The 17,764-nt window shown below is 43.0% G+C and overlaps 1 protein-coding gene across 25 annotated transcripts in view; it reads right to left on the minus strand.

Moving 5' to 3' along the window:
- adgrb2 (adhesion G protein-coupled receptor B2) overlaps positions 1 to 17,764 on the minus strand; it is a 285,233-nt gene that overhangs the window by 21,257 nt on the left and 246,212 nt on the right. For 15 of the 25 annotated variants that reach the window (XM_078175978.1, XM_078175975.1, XM_078175962.1 and 12 more), the window contains 7 exons: positions 15,033 to 15,132; positions 10,972 to 11,043; positions 8,594 to 8,686; positions 4,131 to 4,170; positions 3,707 to 3,721; positions 892 to 1,064; positions 62 to 778 (listed from right to left, as the gene is read on the minus strand). In XM_078175978.1, the coding sequence (XP_078032104.1) occupies positions 62 to 778; positions 892 to 1,064; positions 3,707 to 3,721; positions 4,131 to 4,170; positions 8,594 to 8,686; positions 10,972 to 11,043; positions 15,033 to 15,132 (1,210 nt within the window). The remainder of the gene's footprint in view (positions 1 to 61; positions 779 to 891; positions 1,065 to 3,706; positions 3,722 to 4,130; positions 4,171 to 8,593; positions 8,687 to 10,971; positions 11,044 to 15,032; positions 15,133 to 17,764) is intronic. The other 10 variants (XM_078175966.1, XM_078175977.1, XM_078175973.1 and 7 more) reach the window with 3 other exon arrangements.

Below are 17,764 nucleotides of genomic sequence, written 5' to 3' on the forward strand. Positions count from 1 at the left end.
TGAAAGAGCTGCACCTCCACTTGGCACCCCTCCTTCCCTCATCCTTCAACCTCTTACCCACCTCCAGGGATCCTGCCGAGAGGCTGCTGTTGGCATTGGTGCTTCCCAGGTTGCGTGGCAGGGTCCTGGTTCTCTCCACTGTGGTTCCCCCGGTCAGAATCTGTCTGACCGACGGCCTCTGGCCCGGCTTCAGCTGGAGTGAATGCCCGTGGGAGTGCATGTGTCCTCCGTGGGAGTGTACAAGACCACCCTGAGCCATCATGTGGCCGTGCCCGTGGGGCATGGTTTTGATCGTCCCATAGGAGCGGTTGAGGTTCATGGCGATGTTCATGTCGCCCACACTCGACGGCACAAAATCCGCCGGGTACGCCTCACTCTCGGCTGGGTGGAGGGTCAGGGGTGAGGGAGGCGGGGGGAAGGGAGGATCCTCCACTGCGATGTTGAGAGGTTTGTCCTCGCCCCCCAGTCCCAGGCCTCCTCCTTGGGAGGAGGGTGCTGGAGGTTTGAGACTGACCGTCCTACGAGGTAAGACCATGTAGTCCCCCTCCCCGCCTCCTCCGCTTCCGCCTCCTCCTCCACCACTCCCCCCGCTTCCGGCACTTCCATCCTGGGAGGTGTTGGAGGAAGGGGGCGGTCGAGCCCAGCCCAGGCCACTCTCGGTGCACAGGTAGATTGGGGCGCCGCTGCGTTGCTGCCCCTGCTGTCTCTGCTGATCCACGTTCACCTCTTTCTTTAGGGGCGTCTCGCTCAGTTCATTGAGGCCACCAAGCGTTGGAACCTTGTCAAACAAACAAACAAACAAAAGAATGTTTCAGTTTTACAAGTATGCCCTGAAAGCAAAATGATCTTGCTTTAGATAGTCTTAACTTTGATAACTTTCCAATCCCGTACCTGCACGATGAGGTTGGGAGGGGGGATGTTCCCGGGGAGTGAGCTGAAGTTGACCCCCACTCCCCCCTCCTGATGGGCTGCCAGCTTGGGATCGTCCTCATCATCCAGTGAGATGCGGGAAAGGGTCCCAGTGATGGTGGCCGGGTTGCAGGTGTTCACCTCTTTGAATATGACTAGAGGGAGATATGAGGAGACAAGGGAAGACATAGGGACAGACAGAGAGTGGGGGATAGGCATGAGATAGGGGAGATAGGGGGTAGTTGGTGAAAGCAAGAAAAGAGAAAGAGTTGATGGGTGAGGTAAAAGAAGGGGTGAGGATAAGGAACATTTAGGAGAAGAAGGAGGGATGGATATTGAATGGAAAGGAATGATTTGATATAAGTTATGCCAAGCAGGAGACGGTTGACAGAGAGATAGGTGAAACAGAAACATAAATTAGGTTGTGATACTAAAGTTTGTTTAGCTGAGAGACAGATTGCATCTCCAAAGAAAAAGTTTCACTTCTCATTTTGGACTTATACAGCTCACAGTAACTAAGATGAGTTTTGTCTCTGACACTGTGACCTTAAGTCTTGCTCCATCTCTAGATTTGCCGGTGAGCCAGGATTTTTATTAGCTTGGAGAAAGAGCCTGAGTGCAAAATGCTGTGTGCTTCAAATGAAATGGAGCCAAATTCCCTTGCTACTGAGTCCTGGCCCATATCTTACTCACCAGCTTATTATTCCCTGTGTGAGTCTGTGTGCGTTTATGTGTATCAGTGTGTATTTCTGTATGAGGGCCTGTTTTCATTTCATAGCACCATAAATAAAAACAAAACATAAAACTACTTACAGTGGCTTTGGGTTAGCTTTCATGCAAGTTGTTGGAGAAAAAAACTACAAACAGAATGCTATACATTTCCGGAAAAGCTACTCCAAAATGAACTAAGACATGCTGATGAGAGATTTTTAATCACAAGTGACATCAATCTATCATCATAATCAAACAGAACTCAAACCATTTGGAGGTTCATGCTGGAAATCATGCTCATTCTGTCACCATCAGAGGAAACAATATTTACTCTGTGGCCCCCAAAATCCAATTCTACACCAAAGCATGTAGCGCAGAGCATTTTCATGTTAACAGCATTGATGTGACAACACGTCTAGCGACACGTTTTATCAAAAACTGAGGCTGGATCTTGCTGAGTGTGAGCATACCAGCAAGGACGAAAGCTGAGAACAGACTCCAGCGTTTTCTTTGTTTTACCATCCTGTTGGTGCAAAGTGATGTGAAAGGACTAGACAAGGTTTTTGGAAATCCTTTAACATCCACATCCAACAGTGGAGACCCAGAGAATGACTTATAGACGAAGCTGGCAGGTGTGATATGGGTTGCGCTCTTATGGCTTCCGCCATTACTGCAGTGGCATGGTTCAACTGAACACATTTACACCAACACCAAATTCAGAGATGTTCGAGTTACTCGCCGTTGGCAGTCACCACCTCTGGCAGATGAAAGTAGTCAGTGTGATTGTGAAGGTTATATGTAGGTAATTATTACACAACCTTTGGGGCAAAACTTTAAGGTACTGCTCCTGTCTGTCCTTTATAGTTTGGGTATCAAAGTGCTGTGTTGAATTAAGCCAGCAAACACCTAAAGGCATTACAGCACTTGCTAGCTCACATTTTAAATAATCAAACTTGATGATTTTTTGCTTTGTAATCAGAAAAAATACAGCATTTGATAAAAATCGGAAAAATGTGGTTACTGTACACATGGAATTTTGGCCAGAAAACATAACAAAGTACCAAGTAGCAAGAGACATCCTGGGCGGCTCAGTCTTTCACAGTCGCTTATCAATCCTCTGTGATTGAAACGTAAAGATATGAAGTCAATTATGGGTTTTAATTTCCATCATTGGAGCAGCTGATAACAGTACAGTCGAGAAAAAGACGTCTAACCATTTGCTAAAACTCGACCAAATTTCCACTGAAAAGTTTAAGAGACGGTTCACCCCAAAATCAAAAATAAATCTTTCCCTCTTAGGGCTGTTGCATAGTTGAAGCACGCAACGCAAGCAAGCGACGCAAGCGACATGAGCAACTCACATCCTTTCAATGTCAACACATTGAACGCAAGCAACGAAGGCGACACTTGAAATGCAATACATCGCTCGTGCAATAGGGGGTAGCAGAGTCACCGGTACATTCCAGCTAGCTAGTACTGCTATTTTATTGCAGGGCACTAGAACTAGAAGAGATAAAAATGGGGGTGTGCCTGTACGAGTTCGCAAAGTTTTTCCTCCTCACCTGCCATATTTCATACCTGCTTCTTCTGTGAATAACAAAAAGTGGTTAATTTCAAGTACATCACATGCATTATCACCCCTGCTGGCAACACATGGTGTTACACGCGTCGCTGCGTTGCGTATCAAAAAAATGGACAACACATTTTCAAACGCAAACACGCATCATGGCGGCCAATGCATCTCGATGCGTCCCAATGCCTTTGCGTCGACTACATAACGGCCCTTACTCGTAGTGTTATTTATCAGTCTAGATTGTTTTAGTGTGAGTTGCAGAGTATTGGAGATATCAGTGATAGAGATGTCTGCCTTCTCTTGAATATAATGGAACTAAAACAAAAAAAAAAACAGGATTTCCTGGACAACTTTCAAGGCAAAAGTGCTTTAGTAGTGGAGTTATGTACATGTGCCACTGCAGTACTGGCGGTTGATTTACTTCCACCTGCAACCCGGATTCGTCTATAGGACTTCTAAGTCTAGGGAATGGACCAGGCAGTGTTTAGAAGGTCAGTTGGGTGCAAAACTTACATGGGTGTCCTCTCTCTGCAAGGGTGGAGGGGGGAAAGTGACTGTGTTAATATTTCAAAGCACAACACATTGTGGCAAATTTGTAACACATCCAAACACACACAAGACCATTGTCAGCAGCGAGTGAAACAGGTCTGAACACACTGAGGAGTGTTATTATCATGCACAATTAAACACAATCTCATCCAAACATATGCTCGCTGAACACATATTGGGCAGAATCAGTGTGATTGATAAGGCATAATAATTTGTGCACGACTGTGTCGAGATGAAGCACATCATCTCCTGTCATTGTATCAACATGCACAGCGGCAGGCTAAGTTACGGCTCTCCATTGCCTCTCTGCAATGTTAATCCTGTGTTGGACAAAGGAGGCGACAAAGGGAGAAAGGGAGAGAGAAATCAGGTGGAAGGGAAAGCTCACCTGTTTGACATGCCAAGTCCACATCCTTCTCAAAATCCGTCTGAGAGAGCGAGGCAGGGTAGAAAGAGAGGAGACACAATGAGAGTCATTACATAAAGCACATTAATAGAAGCACAGGCCTGGTGAGTGATTGGATCTTGAATGGTTATGCTGAATCCAATGACTCCGGTGCTCTAATCTGACATAAAAATAAAAGAGTAGGATCTGTTGCCATGGTGACACGATACAAACCAGTCAATTAGTAATGCCCTCTGTGAACAAGACAAAAAAACGTTGCCCTAAGTCATAGCAGAAATGTTCAATTTCCATTTCTTCATAGTGAATTTGTCCAAAGACAGTTCTGTGTGATGCCACGCACTACTTCCACTCTGCTCATGATGGGTATCAGTTCACAGCAGCAGATCCAAATACAGTGTTTGACAGAGACAAGTAGAACGCTGTGGAGTTTTGCCAGGTATGTAATTCTACTGTATGCCTCATCAGTCACCTTGCTGTCATCTGAATGCAAACAGGGAGCGACATTTACACTGCAGCAAAGCTATTATCTGCTGTGCCAGTTGAAGCAAAACTCTGGCGTCCTCTGGCTGAGCTTTTCTTAGACTGGAAAAAAATCTATGACGCAAGAATCCAAATGCTTTTACAATCACAGCGGCGACCAAATCACCAACACTGAGCGTAAACTGCACTTAATATTCAGATTTTATGTAGATTAGCTTACAAAATATATCTATTTGCTTTGATCTAGAATTTACTCGAGGAAAGCAGGGGTGGCACTCGTCCTTGGGGTAAAGAATCTCCACCAAACCCAGAGAGCGGTCGGCTCAATGAAGAAGTGTTGTTTCCAAAATGGCCACCACTCAAGTTTCCTAAACTTCAGTGAAAGTGAAGCTCATTGCTATGCAGTTGTGGTCCTTCCTTCTCTCACCACAGAGCCTCCTCCTGTCCTCCACGGGATTCACTTACAAAAGCCTTTGTTTGTATAATAAACTACAGATTTTAGACAGTTTGGGCACGCCACACAGGCAAAGAGGAAGGGGGGATGGTGGGGGTGAAAAACTGAAAGAGAGAAGGAGAGAATGTGTAAAGGTCTCAGAGGAGCGGAAAACCTCTTAGTACGCAAATCACCCGCAGCACCATAAATGGGTCTCTGCTAAATGGACGGATGAGGATATGAAAGAAACCTCTCTCTCTTTCTCTCAGTCTCTCTCTGCCATCCGAATTGAGAAAAACAAATTATCTTTATTTTATCTATAACACACTGGCTCTGCAACAGCATCACAGGTTAAGTACAGTGAGTCATCAACGTGAACAGTTCTGTAAAAAGAGCAAATGGGAACATAGTCCTCTTGTTGAGTACTATTGACGAAGCAAACATCCTATAATACACAGCATCCTGGGTGAGGTCATGACTGAAATGACTGCTAAAGAAACCATTATCCTCTTAATTCATTAAAAATTCATAAATGCTTACTATAACTGCATTGCTTATCTTACTATAGTAACAGTTCTAGTTTCTATTTATACATCACAGCTATTTGTAGTTTGGTTTAAAGGTGCAACATGTAATCAAAAGAAAAATAAATTTGGTGCAATAATGACTTTTTTAGGTTGAAGGAATAATTTGACATTTTGAGACAAGTTTATTTACCATCTTGCTCAGAGTTAGATGAGAAGATTGATACCACTCTCATGTTTGTACGTTAAATATGAAGCTACCGCCAGCAACAGGTTAGCTTGGCTTAGCTTAGCTTATCTTAGCTTAGCACAAAGAGTTGAAACAGTGGGAATAAGCTAACCTGGCCTTTTTAAAAACGTGAAAGAATATGCCTACTACAACCACTAAAGTCAGTATTTAACAGGTTATATCTTGTTTGTTTATTCCATGAACAAACCAAAAGTTCAAAATGACAGATTGTGGTTTTACGTGGGCTTATGTGCGGGAATATCTCCTGGCTGGCTGCAGTGGCCTTGTGAAGTCGTGGTAACCCCACATTGAAGACAAGACTACAAAAAGTTACTGCGCCTAGTCAAAACATTTAAACACATTTGTACACATCAAACAAACAAGATACAACATGATAAGTGGTGACTTAAGGAGCTGGTTTCATTATCTGTGCTAAGCTAACCAGCTGTAGTTTCATATTTAGTGTACAAACATGAGGACGTGTCTTTATTTTGTCATTTAATTCTAAGAAAAAAAGCAAATGAGTGTATCTCTCAAAATGTCAAACTATTCCTTTAATATTTGTTTGCATTTGTTGCAGAATATTGTTTTACAGATTCCACCTTTCTTCATCTACGGGCTCTACTTCTCCCAATGACAGGCTCTTTTCTATAGGTGACATACTGATTGGCTGCCGATGTGGTTGTGGGCGTGGTTATGGTTATGAACGTGGTTGTGGGTATTGTTCAGGATGGGGTTATGCTCATGTGCGTGGCTGAGGGCGTGGCTGTGCTCCAGCCCGTGGTCGTGGTTGCTGCGGGGCAGACTGTGGCAACAGGCTTGCTGGCATGCCTGGGGGCCTGTCGGTGGGAACTGCTGTGGGTGGCAACCAGACAGGCACATGGCTGTGCCGTAACGCAGAGAGCCACACTGCTGCCCACAGTAGCTCACATTTGGACACTTCTGATGGTGACACACACACAAAAAAAAAAAATGGAAAACATAAAGTTGAAATGTTACTCTGAGCTTTAATAAGAGATGAACTAAATGATTTCTTCTAAAGACGGCTTTGATTAAACTTTAACAAGACAGCGTAGCTACGCCTTTACATCTTTATGGTGTCTCTAAATGTCAAGGATTCTACATTCTAATGAGATTTCCTTTGAATGCAGCAAGAACACCTGAGAGTAATTATAATGGCGATATTGTCTAACTGGTGCAGCATCACCAAATTATCCATCACAATTAATATTCTCAAGGTTATGGTGTCGTTCACTCAACAGCCCTTCATGCATATGTGCAAGATTTCTTCAAAGTCAGACACATTAGGAGAAAACATAAACGAGACCTCTGATGCTTTCCCTTTATTTCTGTCATATATAGAATGTTAAGACGTTATGAACTCTGTCTCTGTTTTTCTTACTTTCAAAACACTCTGATGTCAGCTCGTGACAGCTTTCTTTATGTGCAAGTGTTTAATAAATATGCTTACATCAGGGAAACATGTAATCATATAATGGTTGCCAGTGATATTAATTTCTCCCTGATTTTGGATCATATTCCTGCTGGAACATGTTGAGCTGTGAAGCTTTAATTGCTGATTTTCCACAGTAGGAAGTGCCCCTATACTCTGTTACAGTCATCCTGTGGCTGCAATGACGATACAGAGACGTCGAGATACATAAGACCCAGAAATACTGACCAATCAGAGCATACTACGCTTTTTGGGAAGGGGTATTTCAAGAGACAGCCAGTATAATGTGGCGTCTTAGATGTGAGGGTGAACACAGCTGTCTCAGCCCAGACAGTAAGATGAAATAATGTCTTTTTAAACATTAAAGCACACAAACATGTTCCAGTAGAAGCGCAAAATACAAATATAAAGCCAAAAATTAGCATTACAGTTCCCCCTTTTGAGGTTTACCAGCTGCCTTTCTTAATAGAGCATTAGTCGGCATAGCAACGAGCTGTGTGTATTATAACAATATGTTTAACCGAAAATTAAATAAGCACAGTTAGACTATAAATGTTCCTCTCGGTTATGAAAACAGAGACAGAGAATGTGTCATAATGGCTTCCCCGAGCAGAATGATGGCTCCAAAGTTTAATCTTGATAACCTCAGAGGGGCGTTCAGAAAGCCATAATCGTTACTGCAAACAGGTCTGAGGGAGAAATAAAGGGAATGGCATTGTGAGACTCGCTCATGCTCTCGTAGTAGCAGTGTGACCGTATTGACATTGGCACGGCAGTTCAAGTCCGTATGATTTATCACACTATTAGCCACATTTGGAACACGTACAATAACCTTACGGGAGCTCTGCGCTCTTCAAGTAAAGAGGGAGAAGTTTAGGTTAAAAGTAAATACAAAGTGCTGAGGTGTATGTTTTAGTGAAACATGAAATGCTGTGGGCAGCTTACATTGTGAATGTCAAAAACGCATTGATATTAATTTTTGCAGTGTTGTTACAGAAGTGGTATTCGACAACTTTTCATGTGCACTTATATATGTAGCACTATTTAAAGTTAGTTTCAGGCTGGGAGTGAAATTGCATTTCTATAAGGAGTGAAATCAAACATTTTGGGGAAAATTAAATGTGAAGATGCATAATGCATTTACAATAATGAAGTAAAAAAAATGCTTAAGGAAAAGAAGAAAGCGAGGTATGAGTTTGATTGCTACAGTAATGGCAATCATGCTTCTTGTTATTGGAGCTGAAGCTTGCAGAAAGCTCCAGCCTGGTTAATGTTGGTCCTGCGGCTAATGGACTGCAATGTGGGATGAAATGAAATGCTATTCACCATGATCTGCACCTGTCCATTCTTGCAGGAGTCTGGTGAGTTTTCGCTGTCGTCTTTACATCCCCCCATCCTACAGCGCACCGCGTCCTGCACCTGAAGGGGGGGAATAAGGGACGGGGGGGGGGGAGGAAGGATGAATACAGAGAGGAGAAGTAGGAGCCGGGGAAAGAATGATGAAGGAGAGGAAGGGAGGATGCAAAGGAGAGAAGTTAGTGGAGGAACTTTTACTTAAGTTAGTTTGGCAAATGTTGGAGCATGGGGGAACTCACTCCCTCAGACATTTCATATTCTCCGTCTTTATCGCTGCAATGACAGATGTTCAGTGAATACTAAATTATGTGAAAATGGCAAAGTAAACGGAAAAGCTATGTTCTTCGCAAAGTAGCTCAGCTTGTAGCTTATGTAACAGTCAGAGGATTGGTGCAGAGAGCACACAGCAGCTCTTCAAAGTGGCCTATTTGAGCCTTGTGAGATCAGTGGCGCTCGGCCCAAATTAAAACCAACAGTACGGTATATAGATGTTCCGACCCGTGGGCCTTCCGCGTGTCATATTGTTTTTCTTTATCCTCCCACATACGGCAAACACACACCCAAACCTACTGTCCAAGGAGGAGTTCTCCCAACACAGCTCAAATCAAATGGATCCCTGCATTATGTTTCTCAGCCAACTCTGAGATTCTTTCCCCCCGTCGGGCTCTGTATTATAGATACCCTGGTTACTTGCTGAGGAGCAACATCATTTCTCAATGTTGCCGCTGTCAAATCCCATAAGAATCTCATGGGTGGAAACAAGAGTGCTTGTGTAAGAAGCAGTGGAGGAGTGAACGAGAGCATCTTCACTCTCACTGGGTGGTCTCATCTATGTGTGTGTGCCGCTACAAATGGAGAGGATTGGAGTAGAATCCATGTCTGATTAATACTGCATGGGTATGGGTATTGCCTGCATTGTTTCCCTGCATCCGTCTCTTCTCTTTATGTCCATGCTCATCCTCGGTGGCATTTGTTCTCGTTCCCATTAGTGTGTGTTGGCAGTGCAGCTCATTCTGACTTCAAAGTGAAGAGCCCCCTCTATGTGTCCGTACCTCTCTCCCCACCTACCTCTCTATTTCATCCTCCCCTACCACCAGCCCCTGCTTCGCTCTTGAATCATGTTTTTTCTCCCACAGATCTCTGCACGCAATTTGTCTTCCACCCTCCTTCCTCCCCTTCATCTCTACTCACTTAACAAAGTCCCTCCCTCACCCTTTCTCGCAGTATACCCCTCCTTCACGACTCCTCTCTCCTGCTGCCTCCTAATCACAACACCTCACAATGCACACATGTTCATCTGCTCCCCGACTGATCTCAGCAGGCCGTCTGTGCCGCCAACGCTGCCGTCCTTTCATTCGCTGCCGCGCCCTTACACACAGCTGGTGCTATCGAGGAGCGCTACATGGCGCGACGCTCACCGGCACGTTTTGTGTCTGTACTTTACTTCACATAACATCACACTTTGTGCCGCCTCCTCTCGTGTTTTGCACCGTAATGCTTCCTCACTCTCCCCTTGTTCCTCCCCTCCCTCCCTCTGGTATGGCTCTCCCTTCTGCCTGTTGTTCAGTAGCTACGAAGGATTTACGCAGGGGATTTTCATACATTTACAATAAATAATTCCTGGATTTACTGTACCCTGATCCCTGCCGCTTTTGTGATATTGATTTAATGCAGCTAAGCATTCCAAGCATTTAAGAATTCACTTACACTATGCAGTGCATTCAATATCATAATGATCTCCTGGATATAGGCAGGGCTGTGTGTGGTGTACATGCATCAGCAACACATTTACAGCTATGGAAAAATGATGACATTGTAAATCCATTAATTGTAGTGAGTGCAGTAGGGAGTTAGCTCATGGAAAAATGAGCGTGTGTGCCTGGAAATGTCTGTCTCAAGGGCGCGACTTCATGTATGTGCACAATGAGATTGAAATTCAGCATCCCAGGGGGCCACTGCAAAGCCTGTGGCAAAATGGCACTAGAGGGTATTAGTTAGAGACTTATCGTCTTATTCCATACAGCATCTCAGTAAGCTCCTTAAAGCAGCCTTGGATCAGTCGGACAATACTTCACTATCATACTGCATTATGGAGAAGAAGCGCTGCAACATAGGACATAAATACTGTGCTAATCCCTCCTCATGTCTGATTCGCTTGTGTTCTGCCATGACCTCAGACTGACCCGGAAACTAATGTGACATTTGCGAACACAGATCCCACCTGTCGAAGGGTGTGAGTGTCGCTTAGGTCACTGCGGTGGTGCTGAATTATAAATGCATGAACTCAACATGTCTGGGATGCATACAGCATACAGTACAGCTGCTTAGCAAAAGGAGACCAGACTCACCTCTCGGCGCATTGCACAGTGGACGGTGATGATGACAAAACCTTGGACAGAGTCAAAGACAGCAAACAGGACCTGAAAGAGACCAGCAAGATTTACTTGTGAATTTTTGCACATTTTTATTTTATTGCAGTTGTTCCCAAACAATTTATTAACCTGACACGTAAAAGAGTTTGTTAGACAGGACAATCTTAGAAGCAATCATTGGAAACTGTTTAGAAAATGGCAGGCATTTTCAAAAAATACTTGGTAGTTGATTGGATGAATCATCTGTCTATCACCAACTATCACAGTCAGGAGAAGAGCAAGAACATCTTTTGCATTTAGAAAAGCCTTCGATGCCGTTCTTTGCTCTTCCTCCAGTGAAGAAATTCTATAGCTATACTATAGCAGCGTCTATGTTACCCTCCTGAGGAGCTGCTATTGTTGTTTTTAACCAAAAGCTCCTGCTGTGTGTCATGGCATGTGTCCACAGGATCCATCATTTCCATGCTTCCCATTCACTAAGTAAACAGCTGTGCAATGCATTCAGGAAGCATCCTGTTGCGTTACGAGAGACGAGGCGTCCACTCACCCTTTGCATAAGCTGAGGTCAGGCTACTATAGACAGACTCTCCAGCCTTTTCCCATTCCCAACTCATCAAATACTGCTGCTCTGTCAGTGATCACAGTGTCAGATACTGACACCTTTTGCAGCAGTATGATACACACCGGGCATCAGCAATTGTTAACACAACAGGAAACAACTCAACTCATCAAATACCATCACCTTGTCAATGGACATCCACGTCAGATAGCGACGCACAAAGGCACCTTTTGTGGCATCATGAAACGCCCCAGCCTGCGGCAGTTTTTAATGCTGCCGGCAACTACTGTAGTTTAAAAAGGGACAAAGTCCCTATGGGGGTAGGATTGGTCAAACACACTCGGGACTTTCACCTGGGAGCCTGCTGTTCTATTCCTGTGTGAAACCAAAAGGCAGCTGTGTTATTTTAATAAAAAAGTAGTGTGCTAAAATGTGTAACACGCTACAGTAGTGATGTATGTCACATAACATATGTCACTTAATGTTACATGACGTTAGTGACAACCGTATTTATTAAGCAAACCCATGATGTTTTTTGTAAACCAAACCACTTGCTTTTGTTACCTGAACTTCAGAAAATAAATGTAGAAATGAGATGTTTTATGTACGTTTTAAGTTTATTTAGAGAAAGACTGTATGCATGTAACAAGCAGAAGCGTATTTTGAAAAGACACAATGGGTCTCATTCATGAAATGTGAGCAGAAGGAATTTGTGTGTAAACTGTTCGCAGACTGAAATTTACGTGCATGTCCGTATTCATCAATATTTCAGTAGCTCCAATCTTTTCGTAGCTACTAACAAAATCTACTCCTGCTCCTGACCACTCGTAGTGCTTGTGTAAATTTAGTAAAGCACATAAATATTGCTTGTCACTATTGGAAATTACAATTTTAACTCGTATTGCGCTCTGTTATGTACACAATACATAGATGCCTTTGAAACACGTAATCTAAACATGACAAAATATTAAAAATATAACACATTTAGTTAAATTAGTTGGCAATTAGCAGGTGTACATGGTCTACATGTTGAATGATGAAAAATATCCATAAGGACAGCCGGATCACAGCCTCTTCGGCCTCGGTGCCTGGGTTCAGCAGGGGCAGCAGGAGCAGCAGGTGGTGGAGCCACGAAGGAGCACGCGCCAGCTTAAAGAATTATTTGAGACAACACGTTTTGTTTTTTTGTTGTTGTTTTTTTGTCTTTTTGATCATTTGAATGAATAAATCTGATTTGAAAAATGTTTAATTTACGTTGTATTAAACAGAGCTTTAGGCTATTAAAATTCAAATAATTTGATGACGATGCATACAAAACTGCTGCAGGCTATATGTTATCTGTACCATTTGTTAAAATAAATGTTAAATAGCTCTACATTCTGACAGCCATCACTGATTTAGAGTTTATCTATTACGCACAAATCATCTCTGGTTTCCTGTTCCCACTTCATTCAAAACCCCACAAATGAATCTTCTGTTTGTTTGGTGACCGCTGTATTTTTTTTATGTGCGCTTATGCATTTCTTTGCCTCCAGTTTCATATCAAACCATTTACGCTTCACCTCTGACATGGTTCTTTGAACCACGGAGACAACATTAACAGCATCTGTTACCTCCCTCCAGGCCTTTGCTTTGCCTGTCGCTGTCATACCACTACTAACTGAAGAAAATAAAATGTTTTTTCTTAAGTCCACTTCACCCAAAATTATTTCGATCTCCGCTTCGGAAAAATTATTTTTTCTTTCTCTGTCTTTCTTTCTTTGCGCCATGACTGACAAGTTGACTGGATGCACCTACACCGCCTTATATGGTTGTCATTGGATATTCATGGGCGGGGATTTCTGCTAATTGCTGATTACCGGGAGCGCGCTGTCACTTTACGATGGATTGGCATTCATGATCATACACACATCACACATTTCCCGCGGCGTTCCTGAATCCGGAGTAGGTTTTTAGTAGCGTAGGCTTTTATGTGCAAATCTACACACAGATTTACTCACTTTTCATGAATGAGACCCAATGCACGTAACGTGAAGTGCAAACCGACAAACTGTCCTAGAACCATCGAGCGCGTCACATTTTGACGTTTAGATCCACTGACAAAGCGGTGATTTGATGAGTTGGGATGAAAACATCTTGGCACACCTGGAAATCTTTCACACTAACCGTAGATGATCTGATATAAAGACTGATTTAGCAACTGCACGGCTCATTTTTCACCTCAGATGTTTTCATAAGCTCTGATGAACTATTTTTGCAATATAGGAGAAAGTTTCCAAACAAGCTGGCATGTTGGGAGCAGAAAGCCCCTGAGTTAAAGTGGCACACCCTAACCTTGCCTGTAGCTGCCAGTGCCTCCTAACAACACGCTGATTGGTCAGAACCACTGTGGTTAACACACAAATGCATTACTTGAAGTCCGATAAGATGGATTTCCAGATCATCTCGTAATCCCCCAATTCTTGTCTGATCCTGTGATATCATGAGAATCCAGCTGTTGTGCAAAGTAACCCATTCAAAGTGATTTTTGTTTTCCAGGCCCCCCTCACACAGACTCCACGACCATGCCTCTACACACATATCACAAGTCAACTTATGTCAATATTTGGCACCACGGCTGCATTTGACAGTTTTTCCCAACAACAGAAGCATCTACTGTGGGACAGCTAACCTCTCCTCGCCACAGAAAGCTGTAAGCTCGCAGCTGCTTACATGCTACAAACTGATCTTAGTTCTTTTGGCCGGAAGGTTGAGCTGTTTCAAACTGCGTTGAGGGCTGAGATGTAACGGCATTTCTCTTTGAGCAGGCTACAACGACAAATCTTTCCATCACTGCTCTGACAGTCAGCTATTTCTGACTTGTGTGCACCTGGAAAACTCACCGAGCCAGAAAGTGTGTCGCGTTGCCATGACAACCAGCAACCCCGAGGCATCATTACCATTCTCAGCTGTGGTATAATTGCAAAGTTTAGTGTTTAGCATCTTGTTACGGTGACTTTTTCCCCTCTTTTGATACAGTTGAAAATGGAATATAAAAATGTCGCCTTGTTTTGTGATGTGGTGAAAAGTTGAAAGGTAAAAAAGTGCTTGAAAAAAAAAATCTTGTGGCATTCTGCAGCACCTGCTTTGCAAACCATTGTGTTATCATATCCAGCATTGCTGTAATACTGGAGTGAAATGACTCAGTAATCATTAGAGAAACACTGATATGGGAATTAAGTGAGTCAGCCAAGTCATGTTTATTCATAATAAATCACTGTAGCCGTTCATACTTTCATTCATACACTGTGTCTGTGCTCATGATCCTGACACACTGTACGCTTCTTTGTGTCATACTTTTTCAGTGATGATCAGAATTGTACTTTATTGTGTTGTACACCATTTCAAAGCCGCTTTCTATGGTGCATCACAGGAGCTACATGTTTGTGTTACAGGTTACAGCATGTGAGCGTGTGCTAGTGTTGCTGAGAAACATCACCTGGAAGAGTGTGGAGCGCCGGTCGGTTATGGCCAGCACCGCTGACATCCAGGTTAACGCTAACAGGGGAAGAACCACGCAGGAACTCCACAGAGACGCCCTGTCAGAGAAAGAGAAAGGGAGGCAGACGCAGAGAGGGGTAGAGGAGGGGCGCAGAGGGAGAAGGAACAAGGGGTTCAGTCTCAAAGCGGACCAGCCAGCTCTGCTAAGTCCCATAACTCCACTTCTCCCCCCCGACACACAGATCAGTCATAGATTCAATGGTGGGCAATCTGAAACTGACTGGCACACTGAGGTTTGTATCACACTTAATATTCCAACTGAGAAGTGGAAGATGATGTGTAATCATGTAGATAGTTATGAGACTGACAATTGCTCACAATTACATGGTTGATGTGCACAAATTGTCATGCTGGTGGACTGTGAGACGATAGGCAGGGGGGCCAAGAAGGAGGGGGAAGACAGGCCATTGACAAGTACTGACATGGGGGCTTTCTGGAGAAGGAGTGTGTGTGGTGGTGTGTGTGTGTGTGTGTGCATCTGTAACTCTATGGAGTCAGACACCAATTTAAAATGTTCATGCTGTTTGAGCACATATTCCTGGTTTTATAACCGTCAGTCTGACAGACGGACAGCTCTGTCTGGCTACGCTGAGAAATATGCCCGTCCCTTTACAGGTGCATGTCCAAAGGCGATGACGAAAAGAGAAAACAGAGCCATAAAGGCAAAGCTGCGCTGCCCTCTTGTTAATGTGTAAAGTTTCCAGCTGTTGTTGACTGTGATTTTACAGTATGGCTTGGTTATAGCCTGCATGCTATATGAAAAGACACACTCTGATACTGTAAGTGTACCTCATCATATATAATAAGTGTGTTTTAATAAGCTGTTCTGTTTCAAAGTGCTACAAAGTCATTTGGGAGCAAAGTAATGTGGAGAGCTTGCTTTGTCACAATCTTCGAATGCTGGTTATCTCTTTCTGGAAGTAAATTCCCAGGAAATAGTCTTAAAGCTTTATCAGGACGCTTATTTATAAATAGAGAATAGATAGAGAATAAAGGAGTGTTTAATACCAGCAACATTTAAGCTGCATTCTTGTATTCTGTTGTTGCTATTTCAGAGCTTTTTCACAGTATGGGTAAACAGATTATTTGAAGGACCTTCCAGCCAAATAGTACATTGAAAGCTACTGATATGTATTCAGCAAAGATGTAGGTGGATCTGAGATCAGCAAAGCTCTGTGAAATAAAGTCAATAATGGCCTCCGTGTTTTCCCAGTGACAACAAGAAACTGATACAAACTTGTTACTGCAAATAGGCAATCTCATCCCATTAGCGTCCAATCATGCGACAACACAACTAAGACCAGAGTTCCTGCTTTAAACAGAGCTCTCCTCCAAAGTAAACACAAAGCCATAATGAAAGATTTGCACAAGGACGTAGTTAAATATGCACAGGATTGTTTACAAGAGTAAAACGGGAGGAGGGTCTTTCATTAACAGCCTGGCTGCTGCAAATATGAAACCATGACAATGAAGCTCTCGCTGAGAGGACCAAAATAAAGTCTTCAAACAGAAATTGGTCTTTGATCTTTCTCTTGTTAGACTATAGTGTCACCTTCGAGCATATCAACGTCCATTAGATGCTGGTGGGGAGATTGTGTGATACTTTAAGTTCAGAAAGTGCATATAAAAAGAAGGTGCAGCCTGTTTCCACGTTGCATTACCTTACTTTATTTTGAATTCTAAATGATCTCTTACAGCGACACAAAGTATGTCAGAGGATTTTGTCGCTGCAATGTTTGGATATGTGTATTTGAAAGTATGACGGAGAGAAAAACACAAAAATTTGTAATGCACTCCCATAAAGTTGGAAGATTTGTGAAGATTTGTACAGAGCCCCGTAGAAATCACTAATGGCGATCATGACGAGATTTTTCTTTGGTTTTCTCCCACTAAATTTTCCGTTCTCTTGCAATACTTTTGCATTCCTTTGCAATAGTTTCCCTTCAGTGCGCAAGATGAAAACTGCAGCGTTTGATAGTAAACTGTTCAGTTAAGATAGAAAAACTGGAGAAATTAAGGTTACACATAGGTCCACATACAGGTTGCAGGTAACAGGAGGGGTCTGACTCCTTTCGACTCTAATTAGTGAGATAGCATGAAAGATCTCACTTTAACTTTTGGTGTTTTTGCAGCACTGCTACTTAAGATTTTGATTGAATGCTTGTTTCTGTGTTTCACTATCTGCACCTGACTGAGTCTCATTGTTGCTGCATTTGTAACCAACAGTAGCCCACAAGCATGCAGTGTCAATGAATGAGCGTTGGTATTACAGTAGCTACTGTGATCTAAGAATTCGTCTAAGTATATAATCGAAAAATTACATAACAATGCCCAGTGCAAAATAAAATTAACTGAGCTGAGCCACACTAGGCCACTGTGCTAGCAGCAGCTTAGCTGAAATAGACACGGCTCAGAAGGAATGGAAGGAGGAAAGTATTGCGAGAGAATGCAAAATGTATTTTCAGAGAGCACAAACATATTGCGAGTTTAACGCAAAGTGTGAGTGAACACACACACATAATCTTGTTGTGACCCTTTGGGAGCTCTGTAGATTTAAAATTGTGGCAAATATATTCTGATTTTAATCCTTAATATGGGACGAAAAGTTGCAAAAACACTAGATAGTATCATGTTTTGTTGGACCTTTCAAACTCTCTGCCTCATGTTTGT

The sequence above is a fragment of the Epinephelus lanceolatus genome, chromosome 16 (genome assembly GCF_041903045.1).
Source record: "Epinephelus lanceolatus isolate andai-2023 chromosome 16, ASM4190304v1, whole genome shotgun sequence".
Taxonomy (NCBI): domain Eukaryota; kingdom Metazoa; phylum Chordata; class Actinopteri; order Perciformes; family Serranidae; genus Epinephelus; species Epinephelus lanceolatus.